The sequence below is a fragment of the Lathamus discolor genome, chromosome 6 (genome assembly GCF_037157495.1).
Source record: "Lathamus discolor isolate bLatDis1 chromosome 6, bLatDis1.hap1, whole genome shotgun sequence".
In the NCBI taxonomy this organism is placed as follows: Eukaryota; Metazoa; Chordata; class Aves; order Psittaciformes; family Psittacidae; genus Lathamus; species Lathamus discolor.
The window spans coordinates 40,580,794-40,606,036 of record NC_088889.1 but is presented as its reverse complement, the minus strand read 5'-3'; the positions used below and the strand labels follow the sequence as shown (position 1 = coordinate 40,606,036).

The 25,243-nt window shown below is 40.9% G+C and overlaps 1 protein-coding gene across 2 annotated transcripts; it reads right to left on the bottom strand.

The window, feature by feature from the left end:
• Positions 1-1,417: 1,417 nt before the first annotated feature.
• Positions 1,418-25,025, bottom strand: LOC136017743 (uncharacterized). Of its 2 annotated transcripts, XM_065686292.1 has the most exons (9): positions 24,883-25,025; positions 23,753-23,854; positions 14,123-14,244; positions 12,885-13,023; positions 11,915-12,036; positions 10,098-10,208; positions 5,797-5,903; positions 4,026-4,116; positions 1,418-1,643 (listed from the first exon to the last, which is right to left on the bottom strand). In XM_065686292.1, the coding sequence occupies exons 1-9, from the start codon at positions 24,977-24,979 to the stop codon at positions 1,527-1,529; spliced, it is 1,008 nt and encodes a 335-aa protein (XP_065542364.1). In that variant the 5' UTR covers positions 24,980-25,025; the 3' UTR covers positions 1,418-1,526. The 2 variants fall into 2 exon arrangements, with proteins under 2 accessions (XP_065542364.1, XP_065542366.1); XM_065686294.1 differs by lacking the exon at positions 23,753-23,854 and having other exon boundaries at positions 24,883-25,023.
• Between the last annotated feature and the right edge of the window lie 218 nt (positions 25,026-25,243).

Sequence of the window (25,243 nt, the reverse complement as noted above, 5' to 3'; positions counted from 1 at the left end):
CCTATTTCTACACTCCAAATTCAGTCCCAGCTTCCACTGCACTGATTACTATAGTGCTCATTTCCTCATTCTGAATTGCACATGCATTTATTTTCTCATTTTTTGTTCTCTACTTGTTAGATCTATTAGCCTTGCATTACCTCCACCCCATGCCTAGCCTCTCCTCGGTTCCTTTTCTAGGGCATTTGTCTCATTGACAATGAAGCAATCAACAGCTCAGTTATTGTTCTTTAATAAAATAAACATTTCTTTTAGAAAAAGCTTTCCATCTTTGTTAATTTTTAACGCAAGATTCAACATAGCAGTTCAGCATCACTGAGGGTAAAAACATCCTCCTCCACTTCAAACAGACCATGAAAATAAGACTTGTTAAAATTCACTATCCCTTCTAGAGTTCCATTTACTTACTACGTTTGTGAGTGCCTAATGGCCACTGTTCCTTTTTGCTTACAGTGTATATTAAGTTCACGGACCTGTAAATCATTTGATGACTTGAAAACAATTTACAGTTTTCCCGTTTGCACTAGACCTAAGTTGTGTAGCAAACTTTTAACAGTGCTTCTAAATTCCTAGCACACTTTGTCCAAACTCCTGAAGTTCATATTTTTGCACTCAGATTGTTAATGTTTGCTAAAAACTGAAGCATTCTTCAGCTGACTAAAAGCTTCACATCCTTAGAACGTACAATCTAAATGTAAATGTGGTGGGCGTATGTGGATCTTTCCTCTCCGAGGAGGCTCTGTTACGAATTTCCAATGTTTTACGCCACCACCAAGCCTCCGCTAAGCCGTGACACCTGTTCAGAATTTTCAGCTTCTTAACCCCTTATTACACTTCCTACCATCCCCAGCAGAAGTGCAGGAAGTGGAATAGAGTTCTGTCATCCCAGACTCACTGTATTAATTCTCAATGGCTCCTCAATGTCTTTTGCTTTTTTATGCTAATATCCACCTTAAGGACAACTAACTAAACAGAAGGACTTGCTTCTCGTAACTGATGCCAGTGGGTGCTCTGGTTATCAAACAGACCCTGGAAAGAAATACCACAAATTCTACAGGAGGAACATTAAAGATAAAACAGTTAATAATAAATATTATTGCTGATAATAAATGGTCTGTATAAAAACAAAACAGCAAACTCTAACGTACTGCAGCTTTCAAGTAACACGCCAAATGCATTCTTACCATTCACATTATTATTTGCTATTCTTAAGTTTGACACATTTAGCAAACATTAGCAGTGAATAAAACTTCTTTTAGCATCAGTATGTACCCACTCTCTCCAAAATCTCTGCAAAAATTAAACCATAAAGAAATCTCCTAGTTAAAAATCAATATACGCCATTGATACAGAATGCCTCCATAAAAAAACCTGTTTCAAAAGACTCTTTCATTACAAACCACAGATATGACCCAGATTTATCACAATAAGAATTTTGACCTGATTTATTCACACAAAACAATCCAAATTCATTTCAGACCCAAAATATATGATATTACAAGGATACTAGTAAATTCTTCCAGCTGCTAGAGAATCTTGTATAAATGTATTTGTTCAAGTGCTTCTGTGTCAACATCCTTTTCCACATACATATCATAGTTCAGCTGCATCTCTTCGACCCATTGGCCAAGCTGTATATCTGTCTGAAACAATGAAAACAGATTCTTAACACAATGTTGAGAAACACAGCAGGAGTTTCAAGGTCAGCACAACTTTAAAAATGCAAGACATAATAAGAGAGATTAGTCATTCCAAGTTATGCAGCAATGATAAATTAATTTCTGGAAATGTCATTTAACCTAAATGGGAGAGAATAAAGAAAGATCCAAACATAATAAAGAGAATAAAGATTAGATGCAAAGAGATGTGGTGAATGGCTCAGTGCCCAAGTGGAAACCAGTAATAAGTGCTGTCCCTCAAGGGCCTGTACAGGGACCAATACTATTTAATATTTTCATGAATGACATAGACAGGAATAAGTACACCCTCAGCAAGTTTGTAGATGACACCAAGCCAAGCAATGAAGTGGATTTGCTGGAGGGAATCCATCCAGAGAGACCTTGAGAAGCTTGAGCAGTGAGCCCATGCAAACGTCATGAAGTTGAAGGCGAACTGCAAGGTCCTGCAGGTGGGTCCTGCAGCTGGGACCTGACAGTCAATACAGACTGGAGGATAAATGTATTGAGAACAGCCTTGCAGAGAAAGACTTGAGGATCCTGGTCAATGAAAAATTGGATATAAGCCCACAGTGTGTGCAGCCCAGAAAGCCAACTGCATCATAGGCTGCATGAGCAGTGTGGCCAGCAGGCCAAGTGAGGTGATTTTACCCCTCTACTCTGCTCTCATCAGACCCCACCCAGAGTACTGTGTCCAGCTCCGGGGACCCCAGAACAAGAAAGACATGGACATGGTCCAGAGGAGGGCCACAAAAATTGTCAGAGGGCTGGAGCACCTCTCCTGTGAGGACAGGCTGAGAGAGCTGGGCTCGTTCAGCTGCGAGAAAAGAAGGCTCCAGGGAGACCTTACTGCAGCCTTTCAAGGAAGACTGCGAGCAACTTTTTACCAGGGCCTGTAGTGACAGGACAAAAGGCAGTGATCATAAACTGAAAGAGGGTAGATTTCAACTGGACACAAGCAAGGGTGATGAGACACTGGGACAGGTTGCTCAGAGAAGCTGTGGCTGCCCCATCCCTGGAAATATTCAAGGACAGGTTGAACAGCGCTTGAAGCAACCTAATCAAGTGGAAGGTGTCCTTGCCCATGACCAGGGTTTGGAACAAGATGAGCTTTAAGTTCCCTTTCCAATCCAAACCATTTTATAATTTTATGCTTCTATGAAGGATACCTTTTAAAAACTATTTCAGTGAATAACCTAGGTATTTTACTAGCATGCTTCTCTATACGCATTCTGACAGAAGTATTGAGAGAGCCACTAACTGTACCATAGAAGAATTACAGGTATTTCTTGGTTTACACACAGGGCTTCTCAGCTGCTGTATTTCTACTGCCTGCTCGAAGGAAAGGCCTAGTGACACCATTGCTGCTTCTGGGCCTCAGGATCTATTTCACCCATCAACATACAGGCAACAAGTGATTTGATTTCTCTAAAGCAGACTACTGTGGTGAGCAAGCCACTTCATAAATAACCTTGTCATGTATGATCAGTGTTTTGTTTCTGAGCTAAAGCCAGCCCACACAATTGGCTAGGCAACATACACATAACAACTGTAATCTACCAGTGACCTATGGCATGAGTAGCAGAGGTAACAGAGCAGAGGTTGGTCCATCAGAAGTGGTTACTACTTGGGGAACAGCAGTAGTAGCACAGGGTGTTCAACATCTTTGGTAATCACTTGATTAGTTGGGAGACCACATCTCTCCCTGACCTGTACTTTTAACAGCTCACAGAATGAGTCATTTTCTATGCTCACTGCAGGTCAGAAGACGCAGTATCCTCAGGGATGGTCCTTCTTTAATATGTCCCTTTCTTCCACTGGCTTAACAAAATAGTTTGTCATGTTTCAAGGCAATGTGCAAACATAGAGCTAAATTGAGAAAACATTTCAAGGTTTTGCCTCCAGAAGTCTATAAATACATATGTACTTCTGAAGTTCTAGCCCTATACCTGGAAGAAGTCTGATGGAAGTGGATATGATTCTCGCAAAAATTACTCAAACCCTAATCTGACTTTATTAATGGTTTGTGTTGGTTTTGTTTTGCTGTTTGGTTTTAACTTCACAGCTAAAGTATTGTTAATAATACATGTAATACTGTAACGGTTCGTGCAGCCTGTTCATACAGGCTGGGATTTCTATTTTACAGGTGGGGAAAATCAAAGTACAGGCAGGGGTGTTCACGGTCAACCCGGAATTAAAATCCAGAGTCCTACATCTTTTAATCTACACACAAAATTACATATCCTTCCCTCACATCAATACTGGCAAGCAGCTGACCTCAACTACCACACTGCCACTTTCATAGAAAGTGCCAAAATGTCTTGGCTAAAAGCAGCTGAGGGAACTTACCTGGACCTTTGAAAGTGATTCTGTAAGGCTTGGAACTGTCACTAATAAGGATCCTCTTTTCCTTACATTACAAGCAACAAATTCCCAAGCTCTGAAAAAAAAAAGCAGGTCACCAATTTTTAGGGAACAAACCACATTTGATTGTAAACGATATCTAAGACTTCTACAGTTTACTGGGCAGAGACAGACTAAAAGACTTGCTATACATGCTTATCAGTCACTATTAATATTAAGCAAATATCTTGTATGAATAAAATCAAGCTTTGTATTTAAAACAGAGAGAATAAATGGTCTTACAGTGTTAAGATTTTTAACTTTTTAACTTTTTTAACATACATGCATGTCATTTTGTACTGTCAACACCTTCACTTTGGACTACGATTAAACATTGACATCCCATCCCTTTAAACTTTTGAAGAAAATCCAGTCTCTGAGCACACTGTTTTATTACACACATAACAGCCTTCCAATATCTGAAGGGGGCCTACACGCATGCTGGAGAGAGACTCTTCATCAGGGACTGTAGCAATAGGACAAGCAGTAATGGGTTCAAACTAAAACAAAGGAAGTTCAGGTTAGATGTAAGGAAGAAGTTCTGAGGCACTGGAATGGGTTGCCCAGAGAAGGGGTAAATGCTCCATCCCTGGTCAGTGTTCAAGGCCAGGTTGGAATGAGCCTTCGGCTACGTGGTCTAGTGTGCGGCATCTCTGCCCATGGCAGGGGGGTTGGAACTAGATGATCTTAAGTTCCTTTCCAACCCAAATCATTCTGTGATTCTATGATTAAGCTTAATAACAACCTGCTCTTTACATACACACTTTGCAGTCGTGACAAAAAGCTTCTCTTAAGACATTAGCAATTGAAGTATTTAAATATTGCCTCCAGTATTCCTTTTCTCCTGATTTTGCACGTCAGGTAATTTTTCACAGCATGGCAACTCAGACTAAAAAGAATTATATTTCCAGTATTCTTCAAATGTCATTTTTCTACATGGTACTAATGCAGCATTAAACCACTGTCCCTGAGTTCTTGAAGAATCAAATGAATTCTCAGACATGTGCTCAGAAACAAATCTCCTGGCAATTTGAAACACCCACTACTCTTCACACATCCACTCTACCTCTCTAGCTGACATTACTGCCTGGTATCATGGGCAGCAGTAAGACAAGTCTCAGCTGAAACTGTTAGCAAATGTCAGACTGTTGGCTGGTATGGTGAAGACACACTTCCTTTTTGACTGTCCATTATAAAGGCAAAGCAACTTTGAATGATAAAGTTATTTATGGTATAAACTGATATTGCTGGATTAGCAAAAGCTCATCTGTGAGCATCTTGTACCTGAAAGAGAAGAACCTTAGCCATACGTTTGTCTGCTACTGTTATCCTTATGAATACATATTAGAAAATAGGATTAATAGTCATGTTTTGCAGTGCATCTATATTAAAGCTGTGACATTCACAAGTCAGTGGCCTGTATTCTTTCTGAAGATTAAGCTTATGCCAATATAATAATTTCAGGTCCCTTAACAGCAGATACTACTTTAACAGATCAGTGCAAGGATTCAGGGCAAGGTTTGGGTAAACAAAGCAGCAGGGTTTAGTGGGTTTAACAACAAACAACTGCCATAACACTTTAGCAGTTAAGTGTAACAAGTGTAGGCAGTTTAATTTATGTGACTTCAAAAAGCACAACCTTAAGGTTTTCCATAGCTCACAAGGTTACACAGACAATGCCAAAGAAATAGATAACTTGTTCAGACACATAGCTTACCTAGCCTGTTCCTGTCTGTCAAGAAAATATTCAAAGACATTATTCATTACAACAACATCAGCCTTCTGAAGAAGTGAAGCCTGAGTACAGATGTCTGCATGAACCACCTGAAGGAAAAGAAATTTCACAAGGCATAAATTAAGAGACAAATACTGCCTTCAAGTAGCCATGAAGCCTGTCAACCTGACACAGCACCTGCTACCACCATTTTGAACAAGCCACAAAACAGGTATTTCACTGGCTTCACAGTAGATCAAAAGAAGAAGCTTTAAGAAATGAAAAAACAAAAATCAGTTTTATCTCCTCTAATTAAAATAAGGGATTTATTACATTAAGTGAAATAAACATCCCACTTTTGGTCTAGAACGCTGTGTGCGATAAAAGAAGAGACTGTGTATGTGATGGCTGTTACATTTCACTTATCTGTATTTTATCACAAATGCTCATTAATTTCAGGAAAGAAGCTAAACCAGATAAAGCTTTTTTGAGGATAATAAAAGACATCTCGCAGGCTCAGTGGGTTACTAAAGGATTACAGCTAGAAAAGACACTACAGACCCAGGTTTGACACCTGAATTTTCACAACATGTATTAGGACTGGGAATGCTGGAAAGGCAGAATGCTTGGTAGCACTGGAGGACAGCAAGTGCTTTACTTTACTAAACAACTATCCCTCCAGTCAGCATAGCAGCTGGTTTGATTTCATCTACCTTCACCTACCAAAAAGGATATTAGCACATCATGTCATTTTCAAACAGGTGAGATTACAGTGACAGGAGAATATGGATGCTCATTAGCACTCTGACAAGATGTGTTTGATTTCCTCTTAAACATGAAGAAATATATCACATCCCAAATCTGAGAAGAAACGTCAACTGGAACATCTTTTGAAGGGATAACAGAGAGAAAGCCTATCTGAATACTGGCTTTCCATGGTTGGGTTTTTTTTTCATCCCTATATGTTGGAAAAACCCAGAAAATCTGAACAACTTTTTTTCTTTCCTGTGTGACCTACTGCTAGGTTGGGCTGGGAACATACTAACCTGATGTATTCAACATTTCACATTTTGTCAAATCCTTCCAATTTTGGACAGATGTAAAAAGGAATTCTTAATTTTGACAGGAAAGCTGAATGTTAGTACAAAAGGTTAAAAACAATTACCTGTTGAAAAACATTTTGCCCACTTAACAATACATCAGTACTTGTTGGGAGGGTAAATTATGTATTCCTCCTCTTAACAAACATGCAAAGCATGCTGTTCTGATTGACCCCTGCAACTTTTAAGGGTCCAAGTGCAGAAAAGATAACGAGTTGTCACAGTTTATGACTCTAGTCCATGCTACCAGAATCATTATAGCAATTGCAATTACAACCAAATATTTCAATGTCAGTAATAACAGAAACCAAACTCTATCATTCCTAAAACATTAGGCATTGCAGCATTTCATCTTTGAGAGGTGTATTCCATGGGTTCTCTGCAAACAGTAAATCAGCAAATCAGTAAAACAAACACCTTTACCTCCTTAAACACATTACCATGCCAAGTTGTTTGCCACTGCATGTAGTGAGTGGAAAGGAAGCAACTGTGGTCTCATACCTTACCCAGAACTGGCAGGTTCTGGCTCACTGAGAAATAGGGACAGTTTAGTTGTCTGAATGACTGGTCAGATTTCTTTCACCTCTAGTGTGTGGACACCTAAACTATTTAGCCACTAGTTCATGAAAGTTAGAGCTTTCTAGGACAATTAAGATTGGCAACAATTTATCTTCAAACAGTCTACTGTAAAATGTAGCAGTACAGAAGCTGATTAAAAAGTTTAAGCATTCAGGCAGCAGAGAAAGAAGACACACGACTTAGGCCACCACCAAATACAGCAGGTCCGGGAACTCAAGTCCTCCACATAAAGCCCCTGCTAACTGTTGATTAAAATGAAAGACCATAAACTGGGGTGATAAAGATCTGGATACAGGCTTGACTGCTGCTCTGTTATACAGGCAAGAGCCTCCTGCAGTTGGGCAGGACAGACAGCTAGGGGCAAAAAATGCCTCTGCTACATCTGCCAGAACTCACGAACCAGAACCTAGATTTTACCTTGACTGTAAGTGGGATGTGGATCACTATTCTGAGGCTAAGGAGAAATTTCATTTCACTATCTTATTTTCAAGGGGCAAAAATAACAAAATCACGTAATTTCTGTACAAAAATCCCCACAAAGCAGCAGTCCTTTAAGCCAAGCACAAGTGACTGGTGGACTGTTCAGTCAGTGGACTTCTTGCAGCAAAAGAAATCACAATTAGCACTAAATTTTCTTAATGCCCTACTAATGGCACACTTGGTATTATAAGCCTCAATTCATAAAGACGCTTAAACTACTGGGAAAGTCTGGACTTGTGCTGATGTCTCCTTGACTTGAATAAACCTTGAACCTTAAAATTAGTCTACATTTACAGAGTAGGTGACCACGCTGATTGTAGTGACCTAAGTACCCCATTCTCCCAAAACACATCTTCATCCCTATTGGGGAATGTGGGACCACATAAGCATGTGTGGCTGCACCACAAGCCTGACCCAGGTATTGCTCCAACCAGAACGGCACTTTTTTGCTGGGTTCTTTTTCAGTTGGACCAGTTCCCTGACCTGCTTGGCTGTGTGCTGGCACAACAGAGGAGGCAGCAACTGATTTTAAAACTGCTCTGTTGCACCAAGCCTTTAATGATTACAGGCAATTTCTGAATTGAGGTCTCAAGTTTCCTAAGATCTGCTGAAGCGTTTACTTTCCTCACAGCATCTGTTTGTTCAAATGGCAAAAGATGCTGAGCAGCTTTCTATGTACTTTAACAAACCAAATGCTGACCAAAGAAACATAGGGTTAACTCAGAGATTTAGCCACTAAAGATGTCAATCCACCCTGCTGTCCTTTGGGAACATACTAAAAAAATTCAGAATATCTTGAAAACCGATTGTTATTTAAGAAGGGTCTATGAAAAGTTTTTTCAAATTTGTGTCATAAATTATTATCAGCAACTATTGGATTCTGACTATGTTTCAATAATAGCAATTACTGGATTCTGACTGTTTCAAGTCCAGAATCCTGGAGAGGAGTGATATGGAGTGAAATAAACCTAAGACTGAAATGTTCAAAGCAGTATGATAACAGGAGTCACATGACTAAATTAGCATCTAATGAGACTCAAATAGCTAAGTCCTCAGGCACTGCTTTGAAAACTTATTATCTTCTAATCTTTATGCTCTGAAGTGAATACTTCAGCAGAATTACAAGGTGTGAAGGAAAAACAAAAAGGCTCATAATAAAGAATATACAAGGCTGAAAAGCATACATACAGATCTCCAGCTCCACTGAATTAACTTGACAGAGTTCCTAACTGCACTTTCAGTCCCGTCACAGTAAGTTGTTATGAACACAAAACATGCAAGACCCAAAGGTTACGGATAAACTGACAGCAAAGGGATTGAATTGGGCAACCCAATGATACTGCTTACACTGTGTCAAATATGTCATGTTTCTTATTTCTATCCAGTTTAAAATTGGTTACTTTAGTTCCCAAGAAATTACTACAGCCAGCAGTTTGTGACTCCATTCAAGAACGCATGCACGTAACACAGGATTAAAGCCAGTATTCTACCCAGTACATTCTACTTTCCAACTTTTACTGGCAACAAAATAACTGGTTATTCCCAAGAAAGGAAAAAAAAAAATTCTCATTAAAATAGTAGTAATTTCGTAAAGGGACTAGGGAAATGGTTCTCATAATGACAACACATTGTTTGAAATCCATTTTGTTTGCGAAAGGTACATACGCACTGACATTACAACACAGGAAATGCCAATAGCTGTTAAGGCCTTTAGGTGTCCTTGGACACAAATTTGCAAATTCTACAAATATCTTTCTGCTAATGTTAATGGAACACAGACATTTAGTTTTGTTATTCGTGACAAACTTTTTATACACTCAGTTTCACAGAAGTTAGTGGCAACGTCACTGATTTCACTGGGAGAAACAGCTAAGATGTGTCTGGTTTGTGTAAGCCAGTAGGTAAATCCATTCAGTGACAAGGCTAAGCAATTCAACACACATTATCTTATTTTGATAATCTCCTCCTTCCTCTCTGCTATGAGATTTTGTTTTTTTCCCTCTAATGCAAAGCTTTTATTTAGGACCAAAACAAGCAAAAGCAGAAACTTCTTCTCAGCAGACTGATTTACCAGCCACTCACACAAACAGGATACCTAGTATACGGTGGTTAAAAAAACATACACTAAACCATGTATTGAGTTACCTTAATTCTGTCAATGAACTGGTATTTTGTAATCATCATTTCTTGCAACTGACAAAAGTCTGCATTCACTTCTACTCCATACAGTTGGGATGCTGAGCTATAAAGATAACCCTACATTAGGAAAAGGAAATTTAGTAACTGTGATGCCTTTAAAACAAGTTTAAAAAAATCAATTAAAGTGGAAAAAATAGAACAGAGGTTAAGATTAAGAAAGCATTTTAAAACAGCAAGTTGAGAAATGTCGTTCAGTGGACGTGACATGTTTTTCAGAGCTAAGCTCCTGATGTGGCAATTCCCACTTACATCTCACGAATTTTAATAGGAAACCCAAAATGACATGTCAAAATAATAAAAAGGAAAGCTCTAGCTTCCCTTCAATTGCAAAACAGATGGAAAATGGTCTAAGAAGGAAAAAAGCAGTACAAACCAAGTTACAAAAATAGCGTAAAGCAAAAAGACTGCACATTTTTATTTCCTGGGAGAATGGAAGAAGAAAACAACAAGAGGAAAAAGAAAAAAAAAGACACATAAAGTCAAAGTGAGTGAAAATGGAGGAGGAAAAGGTACCAGTAATAAGGGGGTATTTTGGTATAAAGTCTTCGTCAGCACCTGTAATATAGTATTATGGCCATTTTCAGGTGCTTCAGACAGGTACGTATGAAAAAAGGTAAATTATCCTTTAATAATAAGACCAAAATAATGGTTCAGTTTCAGACTGAGATTTTCGGAAAGTTATTGGAGATGTCAGGAAAAAACAAAAGTACAAATACTTGAGCCTACAGGGCCCTAATGAGGACATTGCTTTAAGTGCCATTGTCTCCACTGAACACCACAATTCCATGTTGCCAACAATGGTAAAGGCAAATAAATTATGCTAAAGATACAGAATATCTGAGCTATCTATGTACTACAAACTAATTATTAATGTTTTCTGAAACCATTCAACTCAGCAGAAAATCAGCCTGTGAAGGTGAAGTCGATACAAGGCAAAACCATGATTAAACAGGAGAACTCTTCTTTTTAAAAACATTTCCCCTGTTTTAGTTAAGACTATCTTCTGCTATAACCATGCAAGTGTTTAAGTACTTCAAAACAAATTCAGCCTAGCAAAAGTGTTACCATTTAAGGATCCAGTGCTGCAAATACTTACAACTGGGAGTAACTTTCCTCATCTGAGTAGCCCGAAATTACATTAGGCAGATGAGTAAAATTACACGCTTGAATGTTTCCAAGATTGAGCCCTAAACAGCCATTGGCTTTTGTAAGAAAGTTGTAATGTGTGTTTTGCATTGCTTTTGGCCATATGTTGCACCAGCCATGCCAAAAGCAATCAAAATTGTACTCAAGTTTCTCGATGAAGTATTTTATGTGCATTTTAAAATGCAGAGCAGGACAATGTTTTTGGAGACAAATTCATATCAAAGTCTTCCTTTGTATAATTTAACAGTTTGTCAGCTTCATAAAAGAATTTAACATAACTAATCTATATATAGACATGGTCAAGACATAGAGGACAAACTTACTTATGAAGAAGAGAGAGAGCAGGAACTAGCAAATGAGCAGCATGTGTGACAGCAATATGCTACTCTGTTGGACAACAGATTTTTTCTCTCAATAAGCAAGACCATTTATATTCCTTCTTGTGAGGAACAGAACTGAAATCACTAGTAAACAGCACCTTATACTGTTCAGAGAGTCAAATCTGAGGTGCCTCTCAGAACGACCCATCCAAGACGGAGTAACAAGAGCAGGCAGTCAGAGAAGAGGGAAAATGTTTGTCACAGTAATAAAATATGAATTCCTGTGCTGGAAGTTACCGCAAATAGCACTGCACCAAGTCTGGAGCCAACGTCAACCACTACCTTTCCTGTCAGGTCAGGCAGTACATGTTGATAAAGAAACTTCAGTTCCATGAGGGAAAAGGAATGCGAAATAAACTCTGGGAAATAAGAACAGAACAAAGGTGTTGGGTGGGCAGTACTAACTACTGTGTTATTAACCAATGAAATACTAATCTGAGGAGTTATCACCACTGAAAACCTGTATGGTTTCCTGTCTGAACTAGTGCTGGGAACCCCGGATATCCAGGGATTGCAGATCAGAGGCAGCCTGCCACGCAGTCTGTCCCCAGCCTGGGGATTCCTTCCCTTACATGGAGAATTCTGAAATCCTTCATGAAACTGAATTACCTTTTTCTGCACAGTGACATATATTAAAGAATAAGAAAACAACTTGGGCTTGTTTAAATGAAAAAGGAAACATGGTACCTAAATCTCAACACAATTCACACAAACCTTTTTATGGGCAGACAATACGTTGTATTTCAACTCCAAGGTTTTAAGGAATGGAATGTCTTCCATATAAACCATTCCTCCAATGCTGTGCTATACTAGCAACAGCACTGATTTATACCACAGCACACACAAGCTTTAAGACAGATGGTGATTTATACTGCTTTTCAGGGTGCAAGAGAACACTGAGGCTACTGCATGAACTCCTACAGTATTGTCTTCCTTTTGCATCTTCCTTTGCAGTGGTACATAGCTCTGCCTCTTCCCTGCCCAGTTTTTGTCGGCAACTAGTGTCACTCATACACTGCAAATTAATTCAACTTACGTGTATAGGAGCCTCTTTCCATTGGTTATGGGAAGTAATTCTGGCCTGTGTACTGCATCAGTCTGGACAAAGTACTCCATCAGCTGGATACTGTGTTGTCTAGCTGAGTCACTGCACAAACCAGTTTAGTCAAACTGAATTTGTTTCTCATGTTCCCAAAAGAGCACTTACCCAAAGATGCAGTCTTGTATGAGCCACACTCTGTGCAGTAGCTCCTACTCATTTTCCCCTCCTCACACAATGAATCAACAAAATCATCATCATAAAGGAATGCATCAACATGAATCATGGGCAGTGGATGCTGGTGTATCTGAGAAGAGGAACAAAACCTAAGAAAGGCATAACCAAGTCTCTCAATTTCATTTACACTGTTACACAATTAACTGTCCCACCACCCTATCTTTCCCAAAAATCCATGATATACAAGTTTTTCCCTACTCAAAAGTTACATATCAAAATGAAACTATAGAAATCCTGCATGTAAACTGGATCATCGAATTCCACTGAAATAACCATTAAGTGGAATTTGACAAAAGAAACCTAGCTCGCTTTGACAGCCAAGTAAGAGACAATCTGTGAATTTGGTCTCCTTTGCTTGCTTGGCTATAGAGGTGTTACAGGGTAAAGGAAGCTTTTTCTCTTCCACTTTGATGAGAATGGAACTTAAATTTAGGAGAAAGGGCATTAATACTTCTCAACTTCAACTGTCTGAATATTTTCAGCTTCATGCCTTATGCCCCAAACTAGAAACACTCCTGATTAAAATGGGTGTCATTTTCAATCAAAAGCAGACCAGTTGGGATGCTTGCTTCTCATCATTTCAAGGGGTATAATCTTCATCCTCCTACTCCTCTTTCCTCTCTCTCCCAGGCTTGCTGCATGTGGCCAATCCACTTTTCCCATTTAAGAGCCACACGTCACTTTTCTGCAAAATGCGTTAATTTTCCACATCTATTGACAGCTCAAGTCGAAAAGGTGCTCTCCCCTCCCACAGGACTCACAGCCTACCTCTTTCTGAGCCATCAGAATTTGAAAAGAGCTGGAAATCATTTCTGCACTGCCCACATTATGGCAACAGTGAAACACTGGCCCTGTATTTCTGTTTTCTTTAAGGGGGCTGTTAAGAGTCTGTTATGGAGCCAGCATTGAAGAATCACTGTGACAGGTGCCATACCACATAGAGTGAAAGCTATGCCAAATAACTTACGAACAAAGTATTAAGAACTATGAAGAAAAATTTCTTGGTGTCACATAATCATGCAGCAACAGACCTGAGAATCAAACTGAGATTTCCTATACCTCAATCCAGTGCTTATTCTCTATTATGAACTACTACGAAAACTGAAATCAGCATCAGTCCCAAACAAGTGGTGTGGTTCAGTGAAAGCAGACCGTAGCAATTAGCTTACTTTCTGTACAGCTTGGTGTTCCGAATTAAACATTGCCTCCATGGGTAAACGATTCCGCAAATCTTCAGCGATATTTTTAAGCACAACATCATTGTTAGTCACCACGAGCTCATCAAAGTCATCTATAAATCAAGACAAACAAAACCCCCTGAATAATCATATGTAGATCATGTGGACTAAGTGATGACCAGTACAATACAAAGACATAAACAATACCAGATGGACAAGGTTTTTATTAGAAATGCATTTTTCAGCCTTTGTTAGCTTTTCCAGCCAATGACAGATTTGGAGTGTAATAACTTTGCCACTTAAAATAAATGTAGCGCTTTTTTGAAATCTCAGATTATTTTCATATTTATAAACTTACAACTCACATATGATGGTCTGGGCTGCCACCAAAGTGATACTGTTTCAGCTTAAGATATAAAAACATCAAAGATGTTTTTGAACTATTGAAGAAATTACAAAACTCATAGTTGCCTGAACACAGGCTTTTTTTATATATATATACAAGTTTCTTTTTATACATACCATCTTTCTAATAAAGTGGTTAAAAAAAAAAATCAGGGATATTGCACAGTTCAACAGTTCAACTTAGAATACATTTTACATTACTTAAACTATCAAACTATTTCAAACGTGAAAGAAAAGGCCAGGTTGGACAGAGCCCTGGGTGACATAGTATAGTGGGAGGTGTCCCTGCAAATACCAAGGGGACTGGAACTAGATGATCTTAAGGTCCTTTCCAACCCTAACTATTCTATGATTCTATAAATGGATGTAAAATAGTACATTTTTGCAGAGGCATACTCTAAATTCTTGCTATTTTTCCAGCATATCTCTGCATTACATTAACTAGAAAAAAGATCAAGAGAGACCCTTGAGAGGTCACCAATCTTTTCTTCTTCCAAGGCTGAATCAATGTGTCACTATGTCTACAAACTATTCTTTTTCAATTGATCGTTAATGCTGGAGACTCCACAACCACCCTTAGCAATCTATTCCACCGCCTGACTACAGTTACTTAACTTACATTTATTAAGGAATACTCTTCTTAATAACTGATCTAGGTATACTCTGTCACAATTTCAACTCGGCACTCTCTGTCCCACTCACAATGGAAATATAAAAGCTTCTTGCTCTCCTCTATGTAGCAACTTTTTACTTCTTTGAAAACTCATCATGTGTCCCATCAGTCATCTCTTCTAGAAGAAACAAGATCCACTTATCCAGCCCTTTCCTGCATTTTTCCTAAGAGTGTGATCATTCTCATCACTCCCTTCTGGAATTCCTGGACTCTCTCAGCCTTTCTGCCCTGCAGTATCAAGAACTAGACCCATTATTCCAACTAAAGGCTTATGTGCTCTAACCAGACCTTTCACATATTGCAGCCAACATCCTGCTTACACATGCCAGTTTCGTGTGAAGGGCCTGATGTTCCTAGCTCACATTCAGCATAAGATCTGCTGTACACCTGTACTCTGTTCCTTTTCTGTTATATTTTCCTCAAATGAAGGACTAGATGAAATTTCTTTCTGTCTGGACATCTCACTGCTCTGAGCACACTGAACTGATTCTAAACAAAGTCACATCTCAGGTCAAAACCACATACCTGTAAAAGAAACAAAACCTGCGCAACAAAAAGCAGCCACAAACTTAAATCCTAAAAAATATACCAAACCCACCTCTTGATTCATGTCTAAAAATAGACATGTTTGTCCTCTCTTCCCTATACCTTCTGGTTTGTTTCTTGTTCTATTCAGACTGCTAGCATGCTGGGCAGGGAGTGTGGTGCTTACACGTACCACTCACCAAAAGAAGATCTGACAGATTTCAGAGGTGTTTAAAAAAAGTTCAATGTTTGTTAGCATTGCTTTCCCAGGTGGGAACATTAGCATAGACAAGTTTGAGGCAAGCAGGTTCAAAATAAATCTATAAAACATGCTACAAGTTTCTCTATGCTAATATACTTAATCTTGCCTGTGGAATACAGGCAATGCTAGAAACAGTGAGAAAAGTTAAGGCTAGTACAAGAAACAAAGACCAGCTAACTTTCAACTATGAAAAGCTTCTGAAATGTGTTTTATTTAAGCAATGTAGTGAGAACAACATCATTAAAGAAACCCTCACTCATTAGCACAAGACACCCTCTTCTTAACAGTGCAAATGTAAACGGTCTGTTCAACACATTACAAGTGATTCCAACAGATAATCCTGAATCCCCCACTAGAAGAAGCAGTAACTTTAAATCACCTGGATTACCTTAACATATATTTGGTTTATTAAATGTATAGCAGTAACACTCCAAGGCCCTGATGGGGCCAACAACAACATTGATAGCTGTTACACAACAGGAAGACAATTTGCTGTTCCAAAGAGCTCACAGTTAAGTTCTCCAGAACCTCAGCTCCTAAAAGATGCAGACTTTGCATTGAGGGATAGGGGTGGCAGCTGCAACAGCAGCAGCACCAACACCACAACAGGTGCAATGCAGCAGCTCCAGCTTGTCAGCATTTTAATGTGAAACCTCTAATAAGCACCCATCTCCTGTTAACTTCACGGTCCATCCAACAACTTGCAGATTTGTTATGAATATCTCAGCAGCAGGGAGTGATTTTTCTGATCAGCAAAAAGAAGATTTCTGTGGATGTGACACAGCACAGAAGTAAACACACAGATTATAGGAAGAGAAGATGGACAGATTTAACTGTTGCTTAACCAGGACCATCACCATCACAATAGGCCCTCAGAGTGCAAAGGAGCCAGAGTTTGCTGAGGTGGATAACATGTGAGGAAGGAAGAAGGAGGAAAATTGCTCTACAAACTGAATGAGTAGAAAGCTGATATTAGCAGCTGTACAGACCAGTGCCTGTGGGTAATAAGCCCTTACATCTGCACATGCTTTAAAACAATACTATTACTATGCAAGAGAGCTCATCCAGCTGTTACACTGCCTGTTAAGAGTATCAAATTCATATATAGCATTTAATGAAACACAGGAAGTGCTCATAGACCACCAGGCCAGACACATCACACTGTAAATGCAGAAGTTCAGCTCCCTTTCTCTCAGGGGCTAGTGCATCAATAGAATCTTCTCCCTCATAGTCTGGGTGACCTTTTCTGGCCAACATCAGTAGTGGACAGCTCTCAAGGCTATTCGATGTCCCAGCTCTACAGTAGAGAAAATAGGTACTTCCAGAGGGAGACAGGTAGCAAACCCATCTTCCTCAAACCCAGAATACTCCTTCTCTGCCTCAACTCCCATTTGTACAATACTTGTCACAACACTGACCATCTCACATGGGGTCCTCTGAGATCTTACAAAACCAAGTATGACACACAAGAGTTCCTTTAGATGCTCTGTATGAAACAGGTCCTAAGGAAAATCTTACTAGCCATATGCATCTTCAATGAAAAAATGTTGGAACACTGATACTGAAAATCAAATGACAAATGGAAGTGTTATTTCCCAACTACCAGTTAGTACTGTAAAGCGCAAGCATGCAGAAACACAAAAAGAGAAGTTCTGAACACACTCCTCCTCAGATGACAAAATGGCAGCTTCAGCAGAAGCAGCACATGCAACACTCTGTGCTGGCGCATATAGTTTGTGACCCAACTTAAGATGTGGAGAGTCACCTCATTCCTGTCAAAGCAAGAAACAGCAACAGCTATCACAATATCTCATTTATTTTTGCAGTATGCAAATATTTATAGATTGCCATCAAGTACAGAACACAGGTGCCAAATATGAAAATGTGCATTTCTGCCTCCCCTGGTACAGTTTTATCAACTCCACCCCTGTGTTTAACAAACTGTTCCCACTTGAGAATCTCAGTATCACCTTAAAAGGGATCCTGAAGTAAGAAAAAAAAATAGAAAACTATTTTTGATATTACTTTAGTGCCTGTTACATGTATTAAATGGAGAGCATGTACGCCAACCCCTGTGTTCATTGAACAGACAACTAACCAGGAAAGAAACATCCAGTTCATGAAATACTGCAAGATGAATCACAATCATTTGTTTATGGAGGAAGTCTGAGTGCATAGTGTTTGTGTTTTACTTCAAAAACCGGTTCCACTGGATCTACTCAACATGCATTTATAAAATTTAATTAACACATTGCAAAAAGCCTAATTAACACCCTGGCGCTGCTCAGCCTTTCTACAGCAAATGTAACACAAGCTAAGAAAACATTCACAAAGCTTCGCACGGGATAGAGAACACCGCTATAACAACATCTAAACATCCTGGCACTGCGAAATACATGACTGAAGATAAGCAACGCATGATTTCCAAATGACAACAGAAGATTACATGACACATGGAAAGAAGATGATTTAGCAAAGGCAACCATAGCAGAAAGCACCTTATGGGCTTCTAGATATATATTCGGACTATATTCAGACTCACAGAACTAAAAAGCAAATATTAACATCCATGTTACTTAATATGAGGTTAATTTAATCATTCAGTGTGTTTTAATGACTAAACAAACAGATCAAGGAGGAAGTCTCACATCTCTAAAACCTTACTATCTCCTTTTTTGGCTAAACAGTTTAAGCAAAATGTGACCTCAGTGTACCAAGTTCTTCAGGAACTCTAAGTACTATTTCTAACCCAAGCATACTCAACTATTGGTAGAAAGTAATCAGCTTTTTCCAATGGGAATATAACCAGAGCTTATTTTATTAGTTCTTTCAGCCTTTTACCTTCATTTGAAAGAAGCTTCAAAGTTAAATTTTAAACAAGGTAAGTCACATACCTATTTTGCAATCACTAGTTCTCCCCATCATTATTAAGTTTCAGTGACTAACAACTTAGAAGTACTTGGTATTCTTGAGACCCCTCTCTAGCAGTATCGTCACAACAAAAACAATTAATGCCAATTCCCAAAGTTGGTGATTCATCACATTACAGGTATCATCCCATTTTAGTTTACCAAACAACAGAGTAGTGGAAAAGGCTTTCAGTACAGCACAATTTTAACAAAGAAACAGATTCCAGTTAATGTGGCTCTGCAATACTATTTTGATCTCTTCTGAAAGGCTGTCTTACTTGGATAAATCAGTTCTACCAATTTGGATATGAAGCCTTGTACTAAATTGCTTTCTCGCACACACAGAATTTACATACTATATTTGTTACACTGCAGAAACCCATGCTTTCATCCTTTTAAAGAGGCTCATTCAACTTTAGTTCTACCTGCCGTGGCAACAGTACTAAAAAGAAACCTTAAAGACCGTTTCCTGTCAAAGAGCCACAATTTTTCTTATCCTATTTTCTATCCTTGTCATGTGAAAATCATAATCCAATAATTTTATGTAGCAGGTCTAAGAACACAATAATGACTACATCTTTAAGTACGTAATAGAAAAAGCTGGACAAACTCGGTCTGCTCCTAACAGTATGTTGAGAAGTCTCCTGGAGCCATTCAAGGCCAGGTGGGTGTGGTTCTGGGAAACCCGATCTAGATGAAGAGGTCATTGCTTAGGGGCTGGACTAGATGACCTCTAAGGGTCCCTTCCAATCCAAACTATTTTACGAATCTATATGCATAACACTGTAGTAAAGCAGCACATCTGCCACTGTCCGGTGAAGTTAATTTTGTCAGATACCCCTCCCTCACACTGCCTGTTAAAATCCTGAACTTACAGCACTGACTGCCCCCAACTTTGAGTCACAAGACTAAATCCTATGCCAATCTCTTAAAAAACTGGTTTGCTCCCAGTACAAGTCAATCCACAAGAAAAAAAATAATGATTTGTACTTAAGTATATGTTGTTTATCCCTAACTTAGAGAATTTACAAAGGTTTACTATTCAATAATTGTTTTGAGTAATACATTACTATATCAGCAATTGGCCATTCAGACCAGTACATCACTTTGAAATCTTAGCTTTGTATTTAAATGTTTCTTACGAAGTGCAGAGAATGGGAAAAGTTTGTAAGATTGTTTCATTTTACTGGTACATGACTAAAAAAAAGCACCAGCATTAGAGAAGTTTTAGCCCTGCTGAAAAAAAAAAATATTTAATTTCTCTCTTAGACTCCATGGCAGTACATGAAAAACCATAAAAGGTCTTTTTACCACCTTATCTGTGCTTCACTGACATAAATTGAAAGAGAAGCTTTTGTAATCTGCATTAAAGCAAAAGTGTTCAGTAGTTGCCAGTAAGTAGAACAGTTTGGTGACTTCAATCTCAAACTTGAAATTAGATTCATGTATTTACTTCCTCTGGTTCCTGTATCTCTGTTCATGCACACATACAGCTTGATCAATTCTACTTTCACTGTTTATATCCTTCAGCACCCACTCGTAACAAATGCAACCTCTGCTGCTATTGGAAATTCTTAAAGAGTTTGGGCAGTGGAGAAGCGAGAGGGAATATGACCATGCACACATTTATACAGAAGCTATACATCAAATGCTGGGACCCAATTGAGGAGGATCTTCAGGAGGGAGAGGGGGTCCCCAAGTGGTTTGAATTAGCTCTTGGGCTTCACCCAAGTTTTGTCAGCCAGAACTTCTGGGACGTCGTTATTGCAGAAGGATATTAAAGCATTAATCATTCTGTTATAAAAAAGACACCAAAGGTTCCTGTTATTCTTTCCAACTCTTATTATTTCATTTTCTTTGAGATCTAAGCCTAACTCAAAAGAAAGGCTGGAATGCAAGTCACCGTGAAATGACGTACATTTCACTGCAGTGTGTGGGAAGAGCCGGCTGATTGCGAAACGCCAAAGCAGTGTTGCTAAGCAGCTGCCTTAAAACAGTAATGTCTTCTTCCATCATATGTAAAGATTTTGGATTTCTAAAATTCACAATGGCACCGAGGGGGTGGACGGGAGGGGAAGGGAAGCATGACTAGGTAATTTATTCTGTATTTGTACAAAGAAGAAAATTATTAACATCTTGTATACACTTACATTCCTATAATTACTAAGGAAGATTAGTCCAAAATCATAAGAGTGAGAACCTGTTCAATGTTTTTCCCGTTCCACATACACAAGAGTCTTTACTATAGATAACTCGCTTTACTATAATTTACCTCCTCTGTGAAAAAGTTTCTCAGCAGCACCAGAGAGAAATGCAGTCATTTCTGACTGTATGCAAGTCAGAAAACACAGATTAAGTTAAACTAGTAAATCAGGCTGTCCTTGCAACACTGACCCTAAAGGGCAACCACTTCATGCAGGTCTTTATTCTAAGGCTGCATGTACACTCTTTGTGAGAGAGAGGAAAAAAGCCTGACTATAGCTAACATTGGAATAATGCCTAGTCCTCCTCAGATGGAAATAAAACTATAAGCTCAACATCTTGACAGAAACAGCAGTAGGATGGCAGTAGGAGGTGGGGGTGTGGGGGGGGAACCCACACACCACAGAAAACCAACCTGTCTGTGAGGATGCCATTCTATTTTTGTTTCCATTTATCCTATCTTGTTTGCTTTTTTTTTTTTCATTCAGAATATTAAACACCTCCCCCCATCCCCACAGCTTTCTTTTTTTTTTTTTGTTCCTTAGAGGTTTGTTTGCTTCCTACATCAGTACTGCCAAAGATGGGGCTTCTATTCCTGTGTGGTACAGAGGTCTGGTAACTTTTCAGCTTCTCTCATAAAACTGTTTCCTCTCTGCACAGAGAATCCCAAATTCCCTAGCTGTATTCAGGGTACAGCAGAAGCAACCTCACCACCAGCTCCTCACTATCCTCTGTTCAACCAGTGTTAATTATTACAGCACTACCTTGGTGTTGCAATGGGCAATACAATTACTCAAACACAACAATTCTGAGGGGGGAAAACAACCCACAGTAAAAGTTACTGTCAGTATGCAGCCACAGAAGCAGCTCAGAAACAACACAAAGAAAGTAACATCTAGTATGTTGTGTTGGGGACGTCACCCCAGATACTTGCAACTCTGGGGAAACTGCAAAAAAAGCAGGAATGTGTCCCTGATCACTGCACAGGGTTGGACTAGATGAACTTTGAAGGTCCCTTCCAACCCAAACTATTTTATGAGTCTATGATTCTATGACAAAGATTTCTTATATATATCAAGCACAAAGTAGTTAAAAATTCGGAACCTGATCTACAGTTTAGCTTGTATCTTAAATATGAAGAGTAAATATGAAGGAAGAGTATTTACTTCCCATCACTGAAAGACCTAGGCATGGATCTAAACCACTAAAAATCAGAAAAAAGTATCTGAGAGCTCATGATCTAATAAAGGCTAGGAACCACAGCATACTTGTCTTTCACAGAAACTATCTAGCTGCGAGAATTTTTGGAAGTTGCAGGATAAGTAGAAAAACTGTAGGAATTATTCATTGACAAAGGAATTGTGCAAGTCTGCATAAACTACTCCATGGGCTAAAAATTCCTACGGAAAAGATAAAGCACAATCATAGAATCAAAGTGGAGAAAATAGAAAGGATGTGTTTCTTAACCGAAACATTTTTAGTTTAGCATTTTCAGTTTCACAAATAAGTTCCCATGTGCTTTACTGTATTTGTAAAGGAGTCAGTAAGCTCAGAAAGCCATATATGCACACCACATAAACCAATACAGTGTAGAAGGAGCTGAAATGCTTTCTGTGAAATGAACAAGCAATATGAATGACTGCATATGAATCTCAATGAGATTTTTAAATTACAGTATATTGGATGTAAGAAACCCACTTCTAACAAGGTTATTTACAGTAACCCAAGCACCCTTTAGCAAGCAGAGCATGTTACTGAATCCAGACAAGGACTCAAAAACGAATGAAATATTGGCTACAGGAGATTGCTCTACCATTATGGACATGCACACATCTGTGTAGACATACACCTGTGTATTTATATGCATGTGTACATAAACACAAAGAGAAAATAAGAATGTTTAGTTACAATGAACACTAACGACACCCACCAAACTTCAGCCTTCAGCTGTTGGGGAGTCCCATCTCTGCTTTAATAGTGAAGGCTGACTCACAGATGCCCCGAAACACCCAGCAATGTCCTTCCCGAAGGCTGACGGGCTGCTGCTTACAGCAGTGAACAGTGTGTTCCTTTCTGTAACGCCAGCAGAGGGCCCGTTCAGTCAGAGAAGGTTCTTTTCCGCCTCTGCTGAGCGGCCGGGGGAGCTGCAAACCACAGGGTAACAGCTGAGTCTCCAGTTCTATACCTGGACAGCTTCTAGGTGTCACAGCTTGCCTTTCTGCAACGATCCCCGTGTGACTGCTTATGAAGATGTTTCCCTTCTACATTGGAGGTGCTGTAACAAAAGACCTGAACAGGAGTAACCCATGCCCACAACAGGGCATGACCTAGGGAAATAAGGTAGCATATGACCATTTTCTCAGACCCAACACACGATCACCAGGGACTGGGTTTATCACCCCAGCAGGCAATGATTAATGAACGGGATGCTTACTGGCTGCTTGAGACTGGATCAAAGGATCCGGAGGGAGCCTTCCAAATTCTTATCTGCAATGACAAAATACAAATAGACCCACAAAGCAGCACTCGGTTTATTTAGTGTGACACTATGTGCCTACAGCCTTAGCATCATAGAATGGTTTGGGTTTGAAAGGACCTTAAGATCATACAGTTCTAACCCCCCTGTCATGGGGCACAGCCTATACCTGGGGTTTCCATATAATCTTTTTGTTCAGCTGCAAATGACCCACATTTCCTATCTTCATCTGCCACAAGATGCTTGGCTGCAGCATGCTGATGAAATTGTACTGAGGCACAAACAAGAAAGTAAACAGAAAGCTATGTTAAGAGGACATTAAGTGAGGAAAACAGTGTTTGGTAATAGCTCAAGGCACTGTTTTCAAGCTTCTGGGAGGCTGCTGTGAGCACGTGTGAAGTGGAACAAGACCAGGCAAACCTCTAAAACCCTACAGATACGCCAGCAGCAGAGTACCTCTGTATGACCTCTGACGCTGGGGAGTTTAAGAGGTTACCAGCCCAGCTGTCTGTCCTGCTCTTCTGCCGGGAGCACCTGCTTCTGCTGCACAGCTGGCAGAACCACCCCGAACCGCAGCTCTGCCGCCACACTGGCAACCCCGAGCACGCCATCAGCTCCGGTTTAGCCTGACGTGACAACCTGATGGCTACGGCAGTTGAGAAGCGTGGGCCGGTGCCAAGGGATCGCTTCGGGGCCAGGAACCCCTGCTCGGAGCCAGAGAGAGCAGACGGCATCGGACAGGCCGTGGGTTAAGGCCTCCCTGGGCACTGCAACACACGCCGCCTCCCGGCAGCCTCGCTCCCGGAGAGCCCCCGGGCCCCTGCTAGGCCGAGCCCGGTAGCAGAGCGTTATGCGCCCCGGAGCCGACGGACTGGGGCTCCCGGCCGGCATTCCGCTGCCGCCCGAGCCAAACCCCTGCCGGGCGAGCAGGGCGCCCGGCGCGGACACGGCTCCCCACAGCCCTCGGAACGCCGGGCGGGCACGCGGCGGGCAGGGGACACGCCCCGACTACCGCACCCCACCGCTTCCCTCCTCCCGCCTGCCCGCGCCGGCGGGGCTGTCCCGCAGGCCGGCCGCTGGCCTGACGCCGGTGCGGGGGGGAAGACGCCCGCCCGGTGCCAGCACCATAACGGAGCGGGGCAGCCAGGCCGCAGACCCTCGCCCTGGCGGGGCACGGCTCAGGCCCGCTACGCCCACCGGGCCTCCCCCATTGACCAGACCTGCCCGAGGGGCCCCGCCGGCTGCCAGGGGCGCGGCAGCGGCAGGCGGAGCGCAGCGCCCGCGCCGGGCCGCGCTTACGGGTGTTGCGCATCCAGTGCAGCAGGCGGGGCAGGTCGGCAGCGCGCGTGCCCCGCACGGCGGCCAGCACAGCGCGCCGCGCCGCCTCCAGATCCATCGCGCCGCCGCGGGGGGGCGCCGCCGCCCGCCCCGGAGCTGGGCCACGGGGGAGAGCCCCGCCCCGCCCGCGGCTCGCACCTCCTTACTAGTGCGCATGCGCGAGGGAGCAGCCGCGGACCCTTGCGCATGCTCAGGCTGTCGGGCTCGCCTCCCCGCTGGGCGCGCACGTCCCCGGGGAAGCTGCGTCCTTAAGCCGGCGCGCCGCGGCTCCTAGGGGCGCTGTTCGTCCGCGTTGCGCGTGTCTGCGGGACTACCTTAACGA

Excerpts from the sequence above, each read along its gene's own strand:
- LOC136017743 (XM_065686292.1), bottom strand. The coding sequence starts at position 24,979 with ATGGATCTGGAGGCGGCGCGGCGCGCTGTGCTGGCCGCCGTGCGGGGC. Across the intron at positions 23,855-24,882 it reads GCACTGGATGCGCAACACCC|TACAATTTCATCAGCATGCT; the intron begins GTAAGCGCGGCC and ends TTTGTGCCTCAG. Across the intron at positions 13,024-14,122 it reads AACACCAAGCTGTACAGAAA|ATACACCAGCATCCACTGCC; the intron begins GTAAGCTAATTG and ends TCCTCTTCTCAG.